This window comes from Ailuropoda melanoleuca, chromosome 17, assembly GCF_002007445.2.
Source record: "Ailuropoda melanoleuca isolate Jingjing chromosome 17, ASM200744v2, whole genome shotgun sequence".
NCBI lineage: Eukaryota > Metazoa > Chordata > Mammalia > Carnivora > Ursidae > Ailuropoda > Ailuropoda melanoleuca.
The window spans coordinates 24811812-24830650 of NC_048234.1; the positions used below are offsets into that span (position 1 = coordinate 24811812).

The window sequence follows — 18839 nt, forward strand, 5'->3', positions numbered from 1 at the left end:
ACTCAACACTCAATTACTTCCTTTTCAGCTCTTACCTTCGACGTAGGTGGGGAATGAAGCCAAGCTTTTTCTTGACTGTAATCAAGACAAAGAGGTTTCAAAAAGGGCAAAGCGTGATGAAAAATGTATTAACACAACTTTATCCATGCAACATGAAAAATAAATAGATCATCAATGACAGATATTAACCAGGTGTCAACCATTTTTGATAAAGAAAAGCATGAATAAACATACACATTTCTTATTAAAGGTTACCCAAAGCCCAGAACATCTATTCATATTTTAGATAATCTGAAACCCTACATTCCACAATCAGAGAGATGTCCATCACCTTAAAAATTATCCCACAGACCAAAATCCATTATCAATACAAAGCAATACAAAGGGCTCAATTTATATTCTTAAGAATCTGGGTTTCTAAGTGAAAAACTACTGAATTAGTAAAAGCATCAACAATGTGATTATATGTTGAAGAATTTTATTTCCCTTGAGGTCTTTGATTCAGTAACCTCTCACGGTGCTAAAAATATTTGCTAGAGTTTTCCTCTCCTCTTTTCTCCTCTTACCGGTTTAAAAATTCGATCATGTAAGTAATTATTATGTGTTACCTTAAAATAAGAACACAATAAATGCAGAAGTGAACTGAAAACCCTGGAATTTCTTATACTAAGTAATACCTCATAGCAAGGGTCAATCTTCCAACAGCACAGTTGGAAGTGGTCATGATCGGCTAGAGACCTTCTAGCACCTTGCCCGGATGGTGGTTTAAATGCCAGCTCTCAGAGGAATAATACTTACCATTCGGTTCCTTCCCTAAGTGAATGGCCTAGAGAGAACTCTGAGCGGCCTAACAGTAGGACATTCATTGCTGCTTTAGCCAGTCATAGAATTTGTAATGGATCTGTCTGGGGCGGGGTGATGTGAGCGTTGCAGGGGAGTGGGGAGCTAATGACAAAGACAAGAGTCCTTCAAATGAGCAAAAAGGAAGGTTTGCAGGGCCCAGGGTTATCCTCAGAAAGCGTAAAGATTTACACTGCTAAGAATTCAGCAGGTAAAGGGGAGGCTGGGTGGCTCAGTCAGTTAAGCATCTGCCTTCAGCTCAGGTCTTGACCTTGGGGTCCTGGGGTCGAGCCCCATGTCAGGCTCCCTGCTCAGTGGGGAGTCTGCCTCTCCCTCTCCCTCTGCTTGCCCCTCCCCCTGCTTGCGCTCTTTCTGTCAAATAAATGAATAAATAAATCTTAAAAAAAATCTAGCGGGTAATACGTCGTCATTTAAATATGTACCTTCTAGGAAAAGGGTATCTAGTACAGCATAGGTGCTCAACAGGTTGACCTGGGTTGATGGTAAACTCTGGGGTGCCTGGTGGCTGGAGGAGTTAAGGCCTGAAAGAGGTCTGGGACATCACAGGAACAGCTCCATCTCGTAGTACCTTGTACAGTGCTCTTTACGTGGAAGATGAGGACAGCAAAGGGAGGACTAACCATGTGATACTTGCACAACATTCTAAAAATAGTAGTGTTAACCGTTATATATATATAAAAAACCACCAGAGGCAAAGGCACCCAGGTTTAAGAATCTCACTCAATTCAGGACAATGACAAGAATTCAACACTAATCACACAATATACCATGCAAGGAAAGCTGGCAGGAAACCCGCCAGGATGTGCTCGCTGGGATGCAATGATTTGTTACCCCAAGATGCTGGGTTATTTCAGGAGGGATTACCTTTAAGGAAACCGAAGACACAAGTCCACTGGGAATGAACGATCATTGGCTGCTAATGCATTTACGGAAAAATGTACACCAAGCTAAGCTATGTGCACAGGAGGAAAGAGTACTCCAATTTCCACAGCACTTGACATTTGGTTTACTTTCCAAGTGAGAAGACAGGCCCAGATCTAATTCTGGTTAAAAACAAACAAACAAAAATCCCTGACTTCATGGTATGCAGATGGAAGCTCGTTTCTTCATAAAGACCGAAGACTTCAAACTTATCATTTCCCACACCTCCATTGGCCTTGCCCTCAGCAGCGAGGGCCCTGGGGTAGTGAGGGTTTACTTTGTTTCGTCAAAATGGGTTAGCCTCCAGGTACACCCAAGAAGCCAATTCAGATTTTCTTGGGCTATTAGGAAACTTTTCTGAATGCTAATCTCAAGGACAGTCCCCAGATTTTAGCAGAAGCTTCAAAAGAATGACTTTAGTCTGTAGTTCTAAAAGCTGACGTTTTATTTGGAGTCACAACGGAGGGTATTTGGTACATTTACTTATTCTCTATTCATATTCTCATGACTGGCTTTCTTTAGTCTCTGGGGTAGTAAGTTGTTTTTTTTTTTTTTTTTAAAGAAGAGTTTTGAGAAATGAAAGAATCTCTAATTATTGCACACAAAGAGGATTTTCGTCATTATTTCTAAGGGTATGCAGAAACATGTGCCAAGTCCTTTAGGAACTGAGAAACTAACAAATTTGCCTTGCTTATTGTATCTGACGAATAATCAAATGCTGAATATCTGGATGTCTGATGAGCCCTCTGTTTTCTCACATGTGGACAGAGATGAACATGAGTTGATCCTTAACATTCAAGAATTAAGAAAGCCACATTCAAGAAGGTAAAAGGCCAGCATCTTTGGGATTTTCCAGGAGGTCACACTGAACCATGTGCAGAGCCTGGAGGTCTGACAACTGGAAGAAAGACCTACAAGCTGGCTCGTCTACGCAGCATGTGGCCTGCAGGCACTTTTCACCGCAAGGGCAGAAGCTCTGGTTTCAAATCCTGGCCTGACCACCTGTGGGCTCTGGACCTCAGGTAAGTTCCTGAACCTCTCTGCTTCCTCAGCAAGAAATGAGGGCAGCGATTCCTACCTTACAGAATTATTTTAAGGATTAAATGAGATACTACCTGTGATCTGCTTGGACCGATGCCTGAACGCATAAACGCTCAAGAAATGGAAACTCTCATTGCTGTTATTATCACTGTGGCCTTGATTCTTTTCTTCCAGCTTTTGGTTCTCACCGATCCCTGTACTAAGAATAAAGTATAAGGCAAAGCTGCGGGATCTGGGGTCAGCAGAAACAATGACCGTGTTACTCCTGTTCCTATGACTTAGGGTCTGAGGACAAGACCAGAGGAGGACAAAGTATATGTCAAATGTGAATTCTAATGTTGATGTCATTTCCGAGAAGGTCTCCTTATGTTTGTTTAATATAAACAGATTATTAAAAAATATACTTCTCCCTGCATGAATAGTTAATGGCAAACGGATGTATATTCAATGATAGTTTAAGGGTGTATTTTAATGAAGACTCCCTTTAGAAGTGATCTGTCACTCAGGGTAATATGGAGATTGCTTTCTTCTGCAATATTATTTACAAAAGGAGGGAAAATGAGACCATCATCCGTTATGTGGTGCACCTCTTTTGTGCACACCCTCACCACTGACTAGGCAAAATCTATATGTAGAATGAGTTGAACCCACATGTACTCTGGCACAGACCAATATTTGCTGACCCTGGTTTATAACTAGGTGGGGGTGGCATTGGCTGGGGGTAAAAAGACAACAGTGTAGGCAAAGGCAATGGGTTCCCTGTGGGAAGAGCACCTGTCCTTTCCCAGCCCCAGAAACCTCAGCGGGAGCAGGCAACATTTTCTCAATTAAATATTCTCTGCTGGGGCTCAGGCTGGCCTCCATCGGTAGGGTGACCATATGACTCACTGTCCAACAGGGACGCTTTAGGGCTGGACTGTCTAGTTGTCTTTAGCCACATGTGACTCTTTAATTAAAATGGAATAAAATGCAGAATTCAGTTCCTCAGTCCCAGCAGCCACATTTTAAGAGCTTGCTAGGCACCTGTGGCCGGTGAGCCCCAAACAGGACGGCGCAGAAGCAGAAGGTTTTCATCCCCACAGCACGTTCTCTGGGACAGCCCAGCTTTACAATGGGGTGTTCCCTGGGTACACTGCTTGTACAACAGGTGTGAACTGGAACCACCCCACGTGAACCAGGACAAGGGGTCACCCAGGTGTCATGAAAGGTATTTCACTTGGGCCTGAAATAAATGGGTATTTAAGAAACCAGCCCACTTCCCAAACCACATGGCAACCTCGTTTCGGAGGCTCATCACGCCATGAGGAAGGATGTTGCTACACAGAGTTCTTAATATTCCATTTCCAGCATGGTCAAGAACTTTCTGGAATGATTGGAAATGCTCCATCATCTTCCCTGTCCCATACAACAGCCAACCATTACACATGGCCCCCGAGCCCCTGAACAGTGGCTGGTGTGCCCAAGGAGGTGAATTTCCATTTTATATATTAATCAAAGTAGACACCGGTGGCCAGTGGCTATCAGACTGGATGACGTGGCTCCCGTCACCAAACTCTGTGCTCGAGAGGAGACATTCAAATTTCTCCCCCTGGTGGTGCTGGTGGGGGGAGTTTGGGGGATTTGTGTGGGAAGCTGAAGAAAACTCAAACCAGAAGAGGAATAAAACAACACGGGCTGGTGGCTTCAGAAACAAAACGGCTCCCTACCTCTTTATTCGAGGAGGCCTCCGCGGGGTCCCCGGGGTGGAGGGGTGTGCTCGAAGATTCCGCGCCCAGCGGGGAGGAGCTGCCAGGAGACGGAGACTGGAACACAGCAAGGGAAGGACACAGTGAGAATGTGAGGGCTTGCGAACACCCAGCGGCGGTGGGCAGGGGGCAGGGTCGAGAGGAGAAAGCCCAACACAACAGAACAAACACTTCTGTGGTGAGAAAACTTCCTTGCAAGAGGAGACACCCACAGTCCATAAAAGGCCTGGCTTTTTCGAGCTCTCTTTTAAATTCCCGCCATGTTTTCAAAGGAATCCTTGAAAGCTCAGCCATTCTTTTCCTCCTTCGGCCAAGTGTTTAAACACAGCAAAAGCTGAGTATCGAACTTCGGGTCCTGAATGCATAAAGCTAATGGGGAGACACCAAGGTCTGTGGTTCTTAAAATTCTTCTCACCGACAAAGACTTTGGGTACTCAGTGTCTTGTAAAATCACCTGTCCAAGATTCCCTGATTGGAAACGTAAAAATGAAAACAGGTACGTTCAAAGAGGCTGCTGGGACTGATGACCAGAAACCACACCATTTGTATTTCTCTAGTCCAGATTTCCAGCATTTTTTTTTTCTGGTTTAATCCACAGGCCATTGAAAATTCAGAGACGTCAGCATCCAAAAAATATGACCTTGGCTGCTCTTGACACAGTTCGAAAGTCCTTTACTAAATGCTATGTTTGGAAACAGTTGCGGGGCGTGTGGTCCCCGTCAGGTGTGGTACCGCCTCTGGTGTGGCCCAGGCGGGCCTTGCTAAGGGAACAGCAAGCCCCGGGCAGGGCCGACACAGCACGGGCTCGGTAAATACCCGCCGGATGAACGGCCGACGCGAGCGAGCAGGCACAAGGACGGGACTGGGACGGGCGCTGGAAACCCTCCCCAGCCGATCCCCAAACACTTCTGCACGCTCCCCAAATCCTGAAAGATGAAGGGCATCTGCAGACGAGCCACAGGGCTGCTTAAGAATTCTGTAGCGACGGTCCTGTGAGAGCAAGCACGCACCGCCTTGCCGTTTGTTGGTGAAATCTGACGGAAGGCCTAAAACAGAACCCGCATGAGCATCTGTTCTCAGAGCAAGGGCGGCGATGTGAGGGGCGCTCCGTCCTGGGCCAAGGAAGGAGAATAACACCTGTAACGGCTGGATCTGTTTCTGATCTCTCGCAGCCGGTCCCCGTGGGAAGGCTGAGGGAGAGACTTCAGCCGAGTACCTCCGCGAGGAAAGGCAGAATGTTCCAGGAGCTCAGTCGTGCTGAGTGGGGGAGGGGGGCACGTTCATATGCAGTGGGGCCTCACGGAGCATTATGTGAAATCATAAAAAAACATAAATTTTTTTCAGAAAGTCTGAATTACAGGAAAGCACAGGGGGCAGGAAATGAACTGAACGATGATGAGGAGGAACAGTTTTATTCACACTGAGATGCTGCACGGTCCTGACCTATTCCTGTCAGGCCTGGATTTGTTTTCTGTGAGCCTCTGTATCTGATTCTGGGCAGGAAGGTGAGGACCAATGAGCCTCTTAATCATTCACATGCAGAAATCGGCCCTTCTACCATAAAGCCAAGAGGATGAGTGCAGGGTAAGAACAGACATAAGGGACCCCCGAGCCCCACAGCCCCTGGATGCAAAAGAACAGCCCTGTGTTCCTTTAAAAAAAAAACAAAACCACACACAGAATGTTTCACTTGGCACCCAAGAGCGCTGAGGGGTACTGGCTGAGTTAGCTCTGTTTGGACTATTCAAAACTAATGTAGTGAAGTCCCATGAGATTTTAGTGCCTTTAAATTTTCCCCGTTTTTCAAATTTCAAGAGCTTCCTTAGATATTTCCATCTCTCCATTTTTTTCCCAAGTCATTGTCTCTGTTGCAAAGATTTTAAGGATCTGGTCCCTGGGAAGCAAGGACAGCTGGTTTTTCTTTAATTGCTCGGTTTGAGGGCTGTGTAACACCTTCATTAAAAAAAAAAAAGAAGAAAAAAGAAGAGAAAAAAACCCCTCAAAAGTGCCCAACAGCTCCTTTTTCCTTATCTAACCATTTTCTGTCACAAATCTAAATTCTAAAAACTGCTTCTCTGCAACGCTGCGAACATCGGATCCTCTCGGGACGATGTGGGAAGGCAGGCTACCAGACAGCAGGCTGTGACGATGAAGAGGCAGGGCAGACTCCACAGTGAGGCTGAGTGACCAGTGCCAGGTGCCTGCCAGGCAGCCCCGGAGAGGAGGGACCCACAGTGCCCTCCATCAGGGACCACGTCCCCGCAATGCTCCCTGCTCTAGCCTTCTGCATGCAAATGAGCTCATTCACTTCTCCTTCCACTTGCATGCATGTGCTGTTACTGCCCTCCATCTAGAGAGTTCTCCCGCATTCTTGCCCACCTTCAGTGTGAACTCGAAAGCATGCACTGGCTGAAGCTTTCTTGGACTCTGCTCACGGTACTGTTCTCCACTGATGGCTTGTGTCAGGTTTTGTGATTATCGGTTTAGGTGTGTGCTCCCCTCCTGCTCGAACTTTTGGGCAGGGATTTTGCCTTAATCATTTTGGAACCCAAGTGCCTGGCCGTGGGTCTCATAAACAGCAGGTGCTCAGGAAACCTTTGCTGAATAAACGATCTCAGGGTCGTTTCTAGCTTTACCATGTTTTCCAACCTACGGAGAGCAGATCAGCCACAGATCTCTTTCATTATTGTTTAGTGGTCAACAGTAAGCCCTTTTCTGATAGCACTCTCATGCTCTTATGTGTGGAATGTTAAATCTGCATTTTGAATTAGAAGAAAAGGGTCTTTGCCTGTGTAGATCTGACCTGAGCTCCAGCAAAGCTCTTCTGAGGCTGAAAGCTGTCTCCACAGGACAGAGGACCGCACCTGTGGAAGCCTAGCTCTCCCCACACCACAGCTGACAAAGTCAAGGTGGACAAACACCTTTGGAGCAGACACTGCACCTGTGGCCCTGAAACAAAGGCATTAGTATTGACGCATCTCCAATGTCTGCTTTAAAAGCTGTTTGCCCCCTTCTCCAGCTTCCACGTCGCCATACTCTCAAAAGTGGAAAGACAACCAGAAATCAGAGAACGCTTCCTACTTTCGAAGAATGTACTAGAGGCAAAGTTTAACCACTAAAATATGACACACAAAGTAAGTCATTATCATATATTTCTCTGGCTGAAGTCTCATGCCTGCTGGATCACTGGCTGGATATTCAATTTTAAACCAACGAGACCAAGGATGGGAAGCAAATGTGGGCTTGGAAATTCACTAAGTGCCACACATGGCATCTAGTAGGAGGCATATATAATGTAAACAGACACCTCGGTAACTCCCTGTCCTGGTTAATTACAGGAGGTCTTCTTGAGCTGCTTGTCCTCTGTAGACTGTGTTTTAGCAGAGTCTCCACAACTCGGCCTAAATTTTACTGCCAGAGCTCTGGGGCTCCACTGAGCAGAGCTCTCAGCCAAAAGACTTGGGTTCTTTAACGCCAGGACAGGAGACGGATAGTTCCGTTGTTAGGTTGGAGATGGCCTCAGGATGCGAAAGCATCCAGACTGAAAGCCGATCACTCATTTTATTTCCACTCGAACCTGTCCTAGGGGCCAACGCTGTACTGCGGGTGGTAGAGGTGACACAAACAGCTCAAGGAACTTTCAGGCCATCCCTGCAGGGAAGAAAAGCAGTGCGCAAATTATTATTATTCATGTATTCCCTCAACAGACATTTCCGTGCCTACCTCTGATCTGAATGCTGGGCCAAGAAACAAGGAGGAAAAAGACGTGGTCCTGTCCTACATGTCCTTCCAGGTGATGGGAGGAGACAGGCATGTGGACGCGGGGCTGTGGCAGATAGCAGGGATATTCACCCATACGTGGGATGCAGGGCTGGGATGGGGCAATTTGGCAGGAGGGGAGGGGTGTATCAGCAACACTTTATGGAGAAGGTGATACTTCCACTGAATCCTGAAAACTGCAGTATTCATGGAACAGGATGGGCTGGGGAGAGGGAAGAAGGTTCTGGAAACAAAGGTAGGGAGCTGGAGCAGCAGAACTCTGCAGGAAAGCAGGAGATGAGCTGAAGGGCAAGGACAAATCATTGGAGACCCACTCGATGACAAGCAGCCAGCATCTACTCTCTGCCCAGTGGGCGGGGTTTTCCAGGTGAGTCACTGGCCTGTTGTCCTCAGTGTAGAAACTCAATCAGGGCACTCAGTGACTATTTCCTCAGCTGAACTAAAGATCGAAAGGATGGAGAGAATGAGTTATCACCTTCTGCTCTTCCCTTAATCCTTTCACCCTGCCATCTGCATGAAGAGAAGATTACATCCTGGAAAAGTTGATGGGATGGTAACGAGAACACCCCGAAGAACTAAGGGCAAAGGTCCTGCTGGCTCATCCCAAATGGACAGTGTTCTTTTCAGAAAGGCCTAAGGACTGGGCGCAAAGCAGTGACCGGAAGAGACATACAGAGATCTTGAAGGACGTCTGGAGAAATTTAAGTCAAAAGACACAAAAACGTGAGCTCCACCAGGACTGTGCACTCACTTATTTCCCAGGGAAATTCTGACAACATCTGAGGAGGCCCAGACCTCTTCCTGCGCCCAAGGAGCCCTCAGCTTAGCAGGGGAGACAGACGTACAAACACGCACAAGGGGCCCTCTGAAAGTGGTGGCCACAGAGTCCTTGAAAACAGAAGTCACAATGACACAAAAGCAGTAACTACCGAGCTGGCCACTCACGATGTTGGCGTCCACCTTAACAGTCCTCCACCTCCAACCCTAGCATCTTTCCAGCCCACGTCTCTGTCAGCTGGGCTCTGCTGACTGCTGGGACCCTCCGGTGTTGCAAGGCCCAAAGCAAAACAAAACAGAAAACCAGAAACCTGCAAATGCATTGCAGAGTACATGCTCAAATATTGCAAAAATAAAGAGAAAGCAGGATTTTAGTAGGCACGGTTGAAGGACTGCTCACACCAGCCATGGGTAACTGAAGAGTTGGGAGTTACGCCAGTTCACAATTAAGCAGATGATAAAGCAGAAAGAATGATGATCCGAGAGGTGATTCGAAAGAGCGCGATTGGAGTATCAAATCAATTAAGAGAGGCCCTTGTGAAAACTGCATCAGCCCTCAAATGTTTTTGCTCTAACTGTCCTCTTTCTGGTTGGAAGGACCCCTTCTGGTCATGCTGCCGAAGTCACAATGCGAACAGAAGAAGGCTATTCTAGTGTATGACTGGATGGTACTTTCTGAAAAAAGTTACAACTCTTCAAATCAATACTTCTTTCCTCTTTTTTTTTTTTAAAAGATTTTATTTATTTATTTGACAGAGATAGAGACAGCCAGTGAGAGAGGGAACACAAGCAGGGGGGAGTGGGAGAGGAAGAAGCAGGCTCATAGCAGAGGAGCCTGATGTGGGGCTCGAACCCAGAATGCCGGGATCACGCCCTGAGCCGAAGGCAGACGCTTAACCGCTGCGCCACCCAGGCGCCCCCCTTCTTTCCACTTTTAAAAGAATTCACATTTAGGGCACCTGGGTGGCTCTGGTCATGATCCCGGGGTCCTGGGATCGAGCCCCACATGGAGCTCCCTGCTCAGCAGGGAGGCTGCTTCTCCCTCTCCCTGCTGCTCCCCTGCTTGTGGTCTGTCTCTCTCAAGTAAAAAAAATAAAATATTTAAAAAACAGAATTCACATGTAGGTGAAATTATAACTTACATGTTATTAGTCAATAGATATAACTACTAAGCTTATGTTTATAATTTTTAATACTGTTTTTCAAGATAAGGTTCTAACCAAATTCCCTCCTTCCTCCCCATACTTTGAAATTTTGATCCTCGTTGAAGTGGATTAATTTTAGAAGGTACACTTCTGCAGGATTCCTTAGAACAGCGCTGCCCGCATGATTACAGTGGGACATGACAGCTGCCCTAACAGGCATGAGCGGGAGCCTAGGAACAGCAGGGAGGAGAGGTGACCTGCAGAGGCTGGTCAGGGAGGCTGGACAGGGAGGCCTCCAGGGGAACGAACACAGATGCCGTTCCCACCCCAGTGCTGGGGACTCGGGAGACCCTGGAGCCAAGACTGTTGGTTGGCGAAAATAAAAACTCAGTCCATTACTAAGATACAGGGTCTGGTCTTCAAATCCAGCGTGATCTGGCTTTCCAATACAAGGGTCCATTTCTAAAAGTGCAATGTGATTTCAGGGAATACAAGTTCCATTGCTCCTTTGAAAAGGGCTGGGATGTTCTAATTTTAGCACGTGGCCGAACAAGTAAAGCTCTAAAGGTTTCAGGACAGTGAGACGCTGGAGCGCTCCAGCCCCAGCATCTGGCAGACGGGCGTCTCAGTTCTGCTACCCCGCTCGTGGCTTGGACTCTGGGCAGTTACTCATCTTCTCTGATCCTCCTGAGAATTGAGAACAACAGTTACGACCCACCTCCCCGGGTTGACGTGAGGATTAATCGGTGACAATGCATGCAGGGTGTCCGCTCAGTGCCTGTGTCTGCACGAAGCATTCCACCAGCATTCGATGAGAGTCTTTTAAGATTCCAACAGCACCAACAATTATTTCACCCCGTGGGGGAGTGTTCACAAGGACGACACGTACTCATGGGGATGCTTTCCTCATCTTCTTGCTTCCTTCCTTATTACAATTTTACTCAGGGATAAAATTAAAAAGCACACAGAAGGCTCTCTAAAATCATACTACAACGACTCTAAATTAATTTATAAGCCCCAGGACTCTTCCTGGTATATTGGCGAGAGTGGCTCATTCCTGGCTAAGGCTGTGGGGTATATACAATGACCATGTACAATTTCTGGCACGCCCGCTGTCTCCCATTCCAGACAGCATTTTGCAGTATGAGGGCTGAGAGGGATGCTATTCTGCTCAGGGGGTTACGAAAGAGAATCAGGTGCATATGCAAGTGTGAATTTACAACACAGCCTATGTACAACCACGACACACCAAGATACTCTACTGTGAGGACCTTGGTTAAAGACTCCGGCCAGCCCTAGCCAACCTTGACAAGTCCCAGCACACGCTGGTCCTTTCCTCCAAGGAAACTCAGGGACAAAAGTTTCACCGCAATAAAGGGTAGGAGAAAATAATCCTTCAAGAATGACACAGTTTTACCACATCTATCTGGGACTGGATTATTTGGAAATTTTATCTATGTGGAACAACTCAGAACCTGAGGATAAAGTTGGCTTTCTTTAAAAGTCACCAGGCAGCCAACATACTACGTGAGACCCAAGTACAGAGTGTTTGTGGACCTTCTTCACCAGTGCTATGACCCATGTCTCCCTCAAATTCATACATCGGAACCCTAGCCTCCAGGGGGATAGTATGAGGAGACAGAGCCTTTGGGAGGTAATTAGGTCAGGAGGGTAGAGCTCTCATGATGTGATTAGTGACCTTATGAGAAGAGACACAAGAGAGCCTGCTTCCTCTCTCTGCTCTCCACCGTGTGAAAACACGGCAAGACGACCGCCATCTGCAAACCAAGGAGGGTGGGGTCTACACCAGAAGCTGGTGGTGTTAGCACCCTGCTCTCAGACTTCCCAAGTTCCAGAACTGTGAGAAGTAAATTTCTATTGTGTAAGCAGCCCAGTCTATGGTATCTTCTCTTACGCAGCAGCCCAAGCTGACTAAGATAACCAGACACCTTTCACTAAGTAAACATTGACTGTCATTGTATTTTATTTTATTTTTTGGTACTGAAATGACTCTCATTTTAAAATACAATTTTAACAAGCTTTGAGCAAGTTACTCCTCAATTCAAAAACATTAGTGGTTCCTGCTTGTGTTTAGAATAAATCCTAAGGTTGCCTGGGTAGCTCAGTGGGTTAAGTGCCCAACTCTTGATTTCAGTTCAGGGCACGATCTCGGGGTCACGGGATTGAGCCCTACATCAGGCTCTGTGCCCAGCTTGTAGTCTGCTTGAGATTCTCTCTCTCCTCTCCCTCTGCCCCTTTCCTGCTCATGCATGCTCTCTCTAAATTAACAAATAAAATCTTAAAAAAAAAAAAAGAAAGAAAAAAAAATCCTAGACTCTTTACCTTGGCATTTAAGGCACTCCAAGGTTTGGCCTTAATTTCTTTACCATTTTCCCCTTCCTGTTCTCCTCTACCATCAAGCCAAAATTATGTTTTCTGCTTCTCGTATAGAGTCTGAGTGTTTTTTGGGCAATGCCTTTGTTCATGCTCTTGTCTAAAGCACACATGTCCACGAGTCTCCAAAGGCTCGTTTCCAATGTTACTTCTTCTGTGAAATCTTTCCTATTCTCTGGGGTGAGCGGAAGCCCTCTCCTAGGAGAACTGCTTGGGTTTTATTGGTGCCATTCTTCTGTACATCACTTTCTCCCTTAGGTTTTATTACAATATAATACTATAGGATAGTTTAATTAACAATACAATTTTTTAAAGATTATATGTATTCATTGAGAGAGAGGGAGAGAGCATGAGTGGGGGGAGGAGCAGAAGGATAAGTAGGCTCCCCGCTGAGCAGGGAGCCTGATGTGGGGCTCAATCCTAGGACCCTGGGATCATGACCTGAGCCAAAGGCAGATGCTTAACCGACTGAACCACCCAGGTGCCCCTACAATACTTTAATAAACACTAGGAAGGCATGATATGTGACTCATTAACTTTTTCTTCTCCAAATGCTTAATACAGGTTCTCCATAAAATATACAACAGGAGTTCAATAAATGTGTTGAGCATACGGAAGGATGCATGGACATCAGTCCTTCTGTACCAGCAAAGAAAGGAAACACAAAATACGTTTATAGACAGAGTCAGTTCTGAACCCGTGTAGCATTGCCCTTACGTGCTCACACAGATATCGGTACCCAAGTGCAGATCACTGATTCTTGATCGTGGTCTGACTCCTTCCTTGTCAGGCATAACTTGCAAATCATGCCTCCTCATGTGATGAGGACAGTAACGTGGACACGGCGACAACGAGTGTTCTCAAAGGTAGCGTTTCATACAGACTGTAGTCAAGCAGTTGCTCATTCAATTCCTTACCAGACTGAGCATTCTGGTTCTGTATGGAATTTCAAAGGTGCAGTTACCTCTCGCAGAGGGCTATGGTGCCTAAACTTCTGTTTGGGGACCTGTGTGGGGCTTCTTTAGTTCCAGAATCCCTGAAGAGCTTTTTTTACTATGCAAAACGTACATTGTCTTCCTTACTGATTTAAGTCGTCTTAAATTAACCTTATTCCATGCTAGAGTTATAAAAAAGGAACAAATATATGATCAGGTTTTTCTTGCTCCAAGATATGTTTGTGCTTTTGAAAATCGAAACTGGTTAAGAAATCCGTAAGTATTCACTCTCCATTCAGACTATTTCATCAATGCACATTTCTGTTTCCTTAATGTGGCGGAGTAGGAAAGTCAGCCCAGGCATTGTAGGGGCATAATTATGTCATTAAAATGATAATAGCCTGGGCCTAATGAAGTGTTTTATATACACATTTATAATGGATTCAATTAATACCAACGGAACATTTGGAGATAACTGTTAAAATATTCTAACCATTTTCTCTCTGTTTTCCCACGGGGGATGGGGGTGCTCCCAGCCCCGAGTCCCCATGTTATGGCTGCAATAACGGGAACACCTGGGCCACCTTGGACCTCAGAGAGCCTCGCACTGCAGCAGTCTCCTCAAACAGAGGTGCTCTCACTGTCCACAAATAATTCATTTTATTACCGTGAAAAGGGCCCTGAACCTCTGAAGCCACGATCTCAGACCACTAAAAAAAAAAAAAAAAAAAAGCCGAGTTAACTAGCCTCACTAACCAGTCACTATTGTAAGCTGAAATCCCCCAACAGCTAATGAAACCGATCCTGGAAATATAGGTTATCTGTAACCCTTTGAAAGGGCCTCACTGTATGTGTTTGAAATGCATGACACTATGTGATGGACACATGCGGGAGCCTGTGTCTCCCTTCACCATCGGGGTCCTGCCTTGCCTCTCCCAGACCTCCGGACCTCAGTTTTGCAAGAGGAAAAACCACAGTCACTTTTAGTTTACATTAAGGGATGCAGCGAAGAGCACGTCACTTGCTGTCACGACACATTATCTACTAAGAACGATACCAGCTGCCATTTATGGAATGCAGACTACGTGCCAGGCCCTGGACGCATCCAGCAAAGCCGTTCCTAATGTGCAAGGCACCAAGCTCACTCACTGTCATCAGCATCGTGGAGGCAAAAGACACAACGAGAGAACAGAACTGGAAGCTACAGTGCCCACAGTAACTCATTAATTACAACACGATGCTGATCGAGAAAGAAAGGGAAGAGGCTGGCATTCTTCTACGTGATCTGATGGGCTTCTCTCTCCACAGGTCATCTTAAACTTCCAAGCAACAAGCAAACCCGACTACATTTCCTCCCATCCTGGGTAATGCCCACTCTCCTCGTCTCTCCAGCTCTGCCCCCACACTCCCAGCATGGAGGGACACACAGAGGATTTACAGTCTCCCGGCCCCAAGAGAGGAAACCCGGGAACAAAGAGGCAAACGTCACTGTGAAGCCCTAGGAGCCACCTACCTCTTCTTCGTGACACTCGAATTGGTACATCCAGAAATTCTCCATCTTTCCAGGTGCTACTTGGGGAGCAGGGCCAGGTCCGGTGTGTTCACTTGTGAGCGGAGGCTAACTCCTGACCCCAGGTCCCGGTTGGTGGATTGTTTCCAGTGGTATTAGATGCCCCAGTCAATAATGCAACTTGTAACAGGAGATGGGACCACCTCCCCGGGTGTCCGACGCATCCGCATTAACCCCTTGGTGCCTGAAGGGCCTCGGCAGTCGTGCGTCACTGGTTGAGCCCCATCACCTGATGTTTGTGAGAAGGGGCCAGCCTACCCCTTCTGGCAGCGACGCCTACTATTTCTGGGGAAAATAAACTCGATTCTGAGGTGCAACCAGAAACTTTCACACACTCTAAACTCTGCTATGCTTATAGAACCTGTTAAAAAGCATCCAGCTCATGTGCAAAGAAGGGGTGGAGGCTGGGAAAAGGGGGCTGTCTCCAAGCCTGCGTCAGAACGCACCTGGGCCCATGTTGGCGAGTTTAGAGGACACGGTGGCCATGCAGGGCCTGTACCTCTGGGGAAGTGGACCGTCACCCCTCTAGGTTTGCTGTGTGCCTCCCACATCCTTGCACTGTGCTCTGAGTGAGGAGGATATGGCAGGCGAGCCATGCAAACAAACAAAAAAAAGAGAGCTGTCCCCAGGGCCACCATGGTTTGACCTAAACCAACAGGTAATCCCAAATCGGGCTCAAGAGTTGAACCATAACCACTGGCCCTCAGCGGAGTAGAGGAAGGTCAAGACAAAGGCAGGTGGAACCACACTGGAGGAAGCCCCTGGAAACAGGTGGGCGGCGTGGTTCTGAGGGCTGAAGACAGGACACAGGCAGATCCCCCAGTGCCAACCTACCTCTTAACAAGCCAGAGCAATGGGGAAGGACGTGGGCGCAAGAAAGACGAAAGGCACAGAACATCCAAGAGACTCAGCCTAAGAGATGGCTTCAGCCTTCCTTCTCACCAAACCCTTTATCACACACGCTGACAGGTCTCGCTCTGAGTCCACCTGTTTAGTTAGTGAGTTGTGAGAGGGTCAAAAGGTGGAGAAAAGACAAGCAGAGGACCTGAACACTCCACAGCTGAAAACTGCACCCAGGCTAAGTTGACAGTCCCCTGTGCTGTGGACAACTCTGCAGGCCAGGGTGGGAAGCAGGCATCCTCCTCTCTCCCTCTCGCCTGTCCTCATGTTTCTGCCCACTCTGGCTGGCAGTCGGACTGCACCTCCGATCATCCGGGTCAGTGTCATGCCCTTCGTGTAGCTGTGGGTCCCCATTCAAGAAAGCCCCCTCCAAAATGGCGAGCGGTGGAGGAGATATTCCTTCCTCATCTACAGCACTGGCCAGCTCTCACTTTCTTCTTTCCATTAACTACTCAGAAGACAGAAAATCTCTGGGTGCTGATTCTCAAGTCCAGATTGAACACTCCCTACCTTCGGACTCTCCCAACTCATGGGCGAAGCCATTTTCCCCACTATCACTCTCAGATATGGCTTTGGTTTGGAGTCATGAACCACTGAGGTGAGGCTGAAGCCATCAGAATCTTCCCTGCTGCTGTGGAAAGCTTATAATACGTTCAGTTATTAACCAGAGAATCACCATCACACAGGAGACTTAGAATCAGATAAACCACAGAGAAATCCCCTAGGCCCTGTGGAAAGTTACAGAAAGCGTCTACACCTAGCACACAGAATTCAGAATTCTTTCCTTCCCTTCGGTGTTCAATCAGCACCTGAGACCTACTTAATTATTCACCACTGCCTTCTCCATGCCTCATCAATAATGGAGGACACCTGTGATGGAAACCACCCAGAGCAAGGTGGGGGCTGAGATGGGCGCTTAAAGCATCTGATCCACACTCCACACCTGAGGAAGAAGTCTGGGCGCCAGGATGAGAGCCAGCCTCAAGGGCTGTTCTCTCCTGCATGGTCTCTTAGCCCAACGAGACCTTTCGGTTCTGTGCCTCTCAGCCTTTTCTGCATCGTGGCATAGAGAGAAATAATAAATCCATGCAACACTCTGGGTCAACTGGAAAGGATCCAGAGCCCAGATGAGGCTGCTGGGATGGAAGGCAACGTGCCCTACGGCCCAGTGCACCCCCAACCTCAAAGTCCAGTGGGAGCATCAGGACCCCGGTTGAAAGCTCTGCCCTGACTTGTGAAGGAGGCTTTATAGAAAATTCTTTTAACCCTGGCAGACCCTTGAGAATAAAGTTACAGTCCTCTGCATGTGAAGAAGCCATGTGGGCATGCTTGTTCCTTCAGGACAATCCGTCCTGTGCCCCCTTTCCACAGGCCTTCCTGAGTCCCAGCTTCCTCCAACATGGCTGCCGGCCTCGCCGGCGTGCTGGCCGCACACCCAAGCCCCTTCACACCACTTCGGCTTCATGCTCTGTCGGTCCCTTCGGCATGGGAGATCTGCCTGTTCTCAGCCAGACGACAAAACAGATACGGCCGAGGTGGTAGGAATGGCTGACAAGGTCGGCTGGGGGCAGACACGCCAGCAGATGCTGCATCCTCAGGCTTGAAGCCCACTAGCTCTTTGCTGGCACATGACAGACACAGAGTGTGTAGGCAGACTTCTCAAGAGACCCGGGAGCCCGGTGTTCGGACCTTGTGTAATCCCCTCCCTGGGTAGGGATGCTGGACTAGTGACTTAGCCTAAGCAGTAAAATGCAGCAAAAGTGATGGGCTGTCCCTCAGTGACGGCGTTACGAAAGGTTTCGACATCCGCCTTGCGGTCAGTGGCCTTCTTATCTTGTTTCCTTTATCAAGCAAGCTGCCAAGTAGGAGAGAGCCCATGAGGCAGAGAACCAAGACAGCTCTGGCCAGCGGTCAGCTGGGAACTGGGGCCCTCAGTCCCACAGCCCTGGAGGAGCTGAAGCCTGCCAGCCAGCAAATGACCTTGGGAACAGGTCTGTCCCCAGCAGAGCCTGGAGGTTACTGAAGGCCACTGACACTTGACTGCGGTGTCTGAGAGAAATCACAGCAGAGGCCCGGCTAAGCCACACCAGAGTCCTGACCACAGACGTTGCGAGATAATCACTATGCCGCTGCTTTGGGGCAACTTGTTATTCGGCACTTGGTAGCTAAGACACTCTGTAGGCCTTCAGAGGAAAGCCTCAGGAGCGGAGGAGGTGTGGAGGCCTGGTTGAGAGCTCTCCGAAGGACGAGTCCAGAGTATGAGTCCAGTCATACACTCTGCACGGGCCAGGTCTGTATCTATTTTAGGCAGAGCACGTATTTCAGTTGCTGCTACATCCCTGGTGTCTCGTACAGTGCCTGACTTGTAGGAGGAACTTGAAAATATTTACGGAACAAGGGGACGAGAAGTCAGACTTTTGGTTTGTGACCAGGGCCAGCAGTCGCACTCATTCTGGTTCGCTAACAAAATGAAGAATGGTGTAATTTTGCGGCCAGGACCTATTTCTTATTCACAGACGATGTCCTGTATGTAGCTGGTGCTTAATTAAACTTGAAACTGTTAGCAAGGGAACAACTGTAACAACTCAACCCAATCCTTTTATGGCACTCTGCATGGCAGATGGATGGGAACATGTCTATTCCTCTGACATCACTCACTGAGAGCAAAGTTTCCTCTTGGTCTCTGACGTCTGCTTGGGGAAACACGCTGGGGCCCATTTTTGCTCTCCTGACAGCAGATTCTTTGTTCTAAGGTTCTAGTTCTGGATAA

The 18839-nt window shown here is 47.6% G+C and overlaps 1 protein-coding gene across 6 annotated transcripts in view; it reads right to left on the bottom strand.

Moving 5' to 3' along the window:
- APBA1 (amyloid beta precursor protein binding family A member 1) overlaps positions 1-18839 on the bottom strand; it is a 194090-nt gene that overhangs the window by 33700 nt on the left and 141551 nt on the right. For all 6 annotated transcript variants that reach the window (XR_004621776.1, XM_034647205.1, XM_011219096.3 and 3 more), the window contains exons 3-4: positions 4530-4625; positions 36-75 (exon numbers count right to left, since the gene is read on the bottom strand). Coding sequence is in view for 5 of the 6 variants with exons in the window: in XM_034647205.1 (XP_034503096.1) it covers positions 36-75; positions 4530-4625 (136 nt within the window). In the remaining variant the exon portion in view is untranslated. The remainder of the gene's footprint in view (positions 1-35; positions 76-4529; positions 4626-18839) is intronic.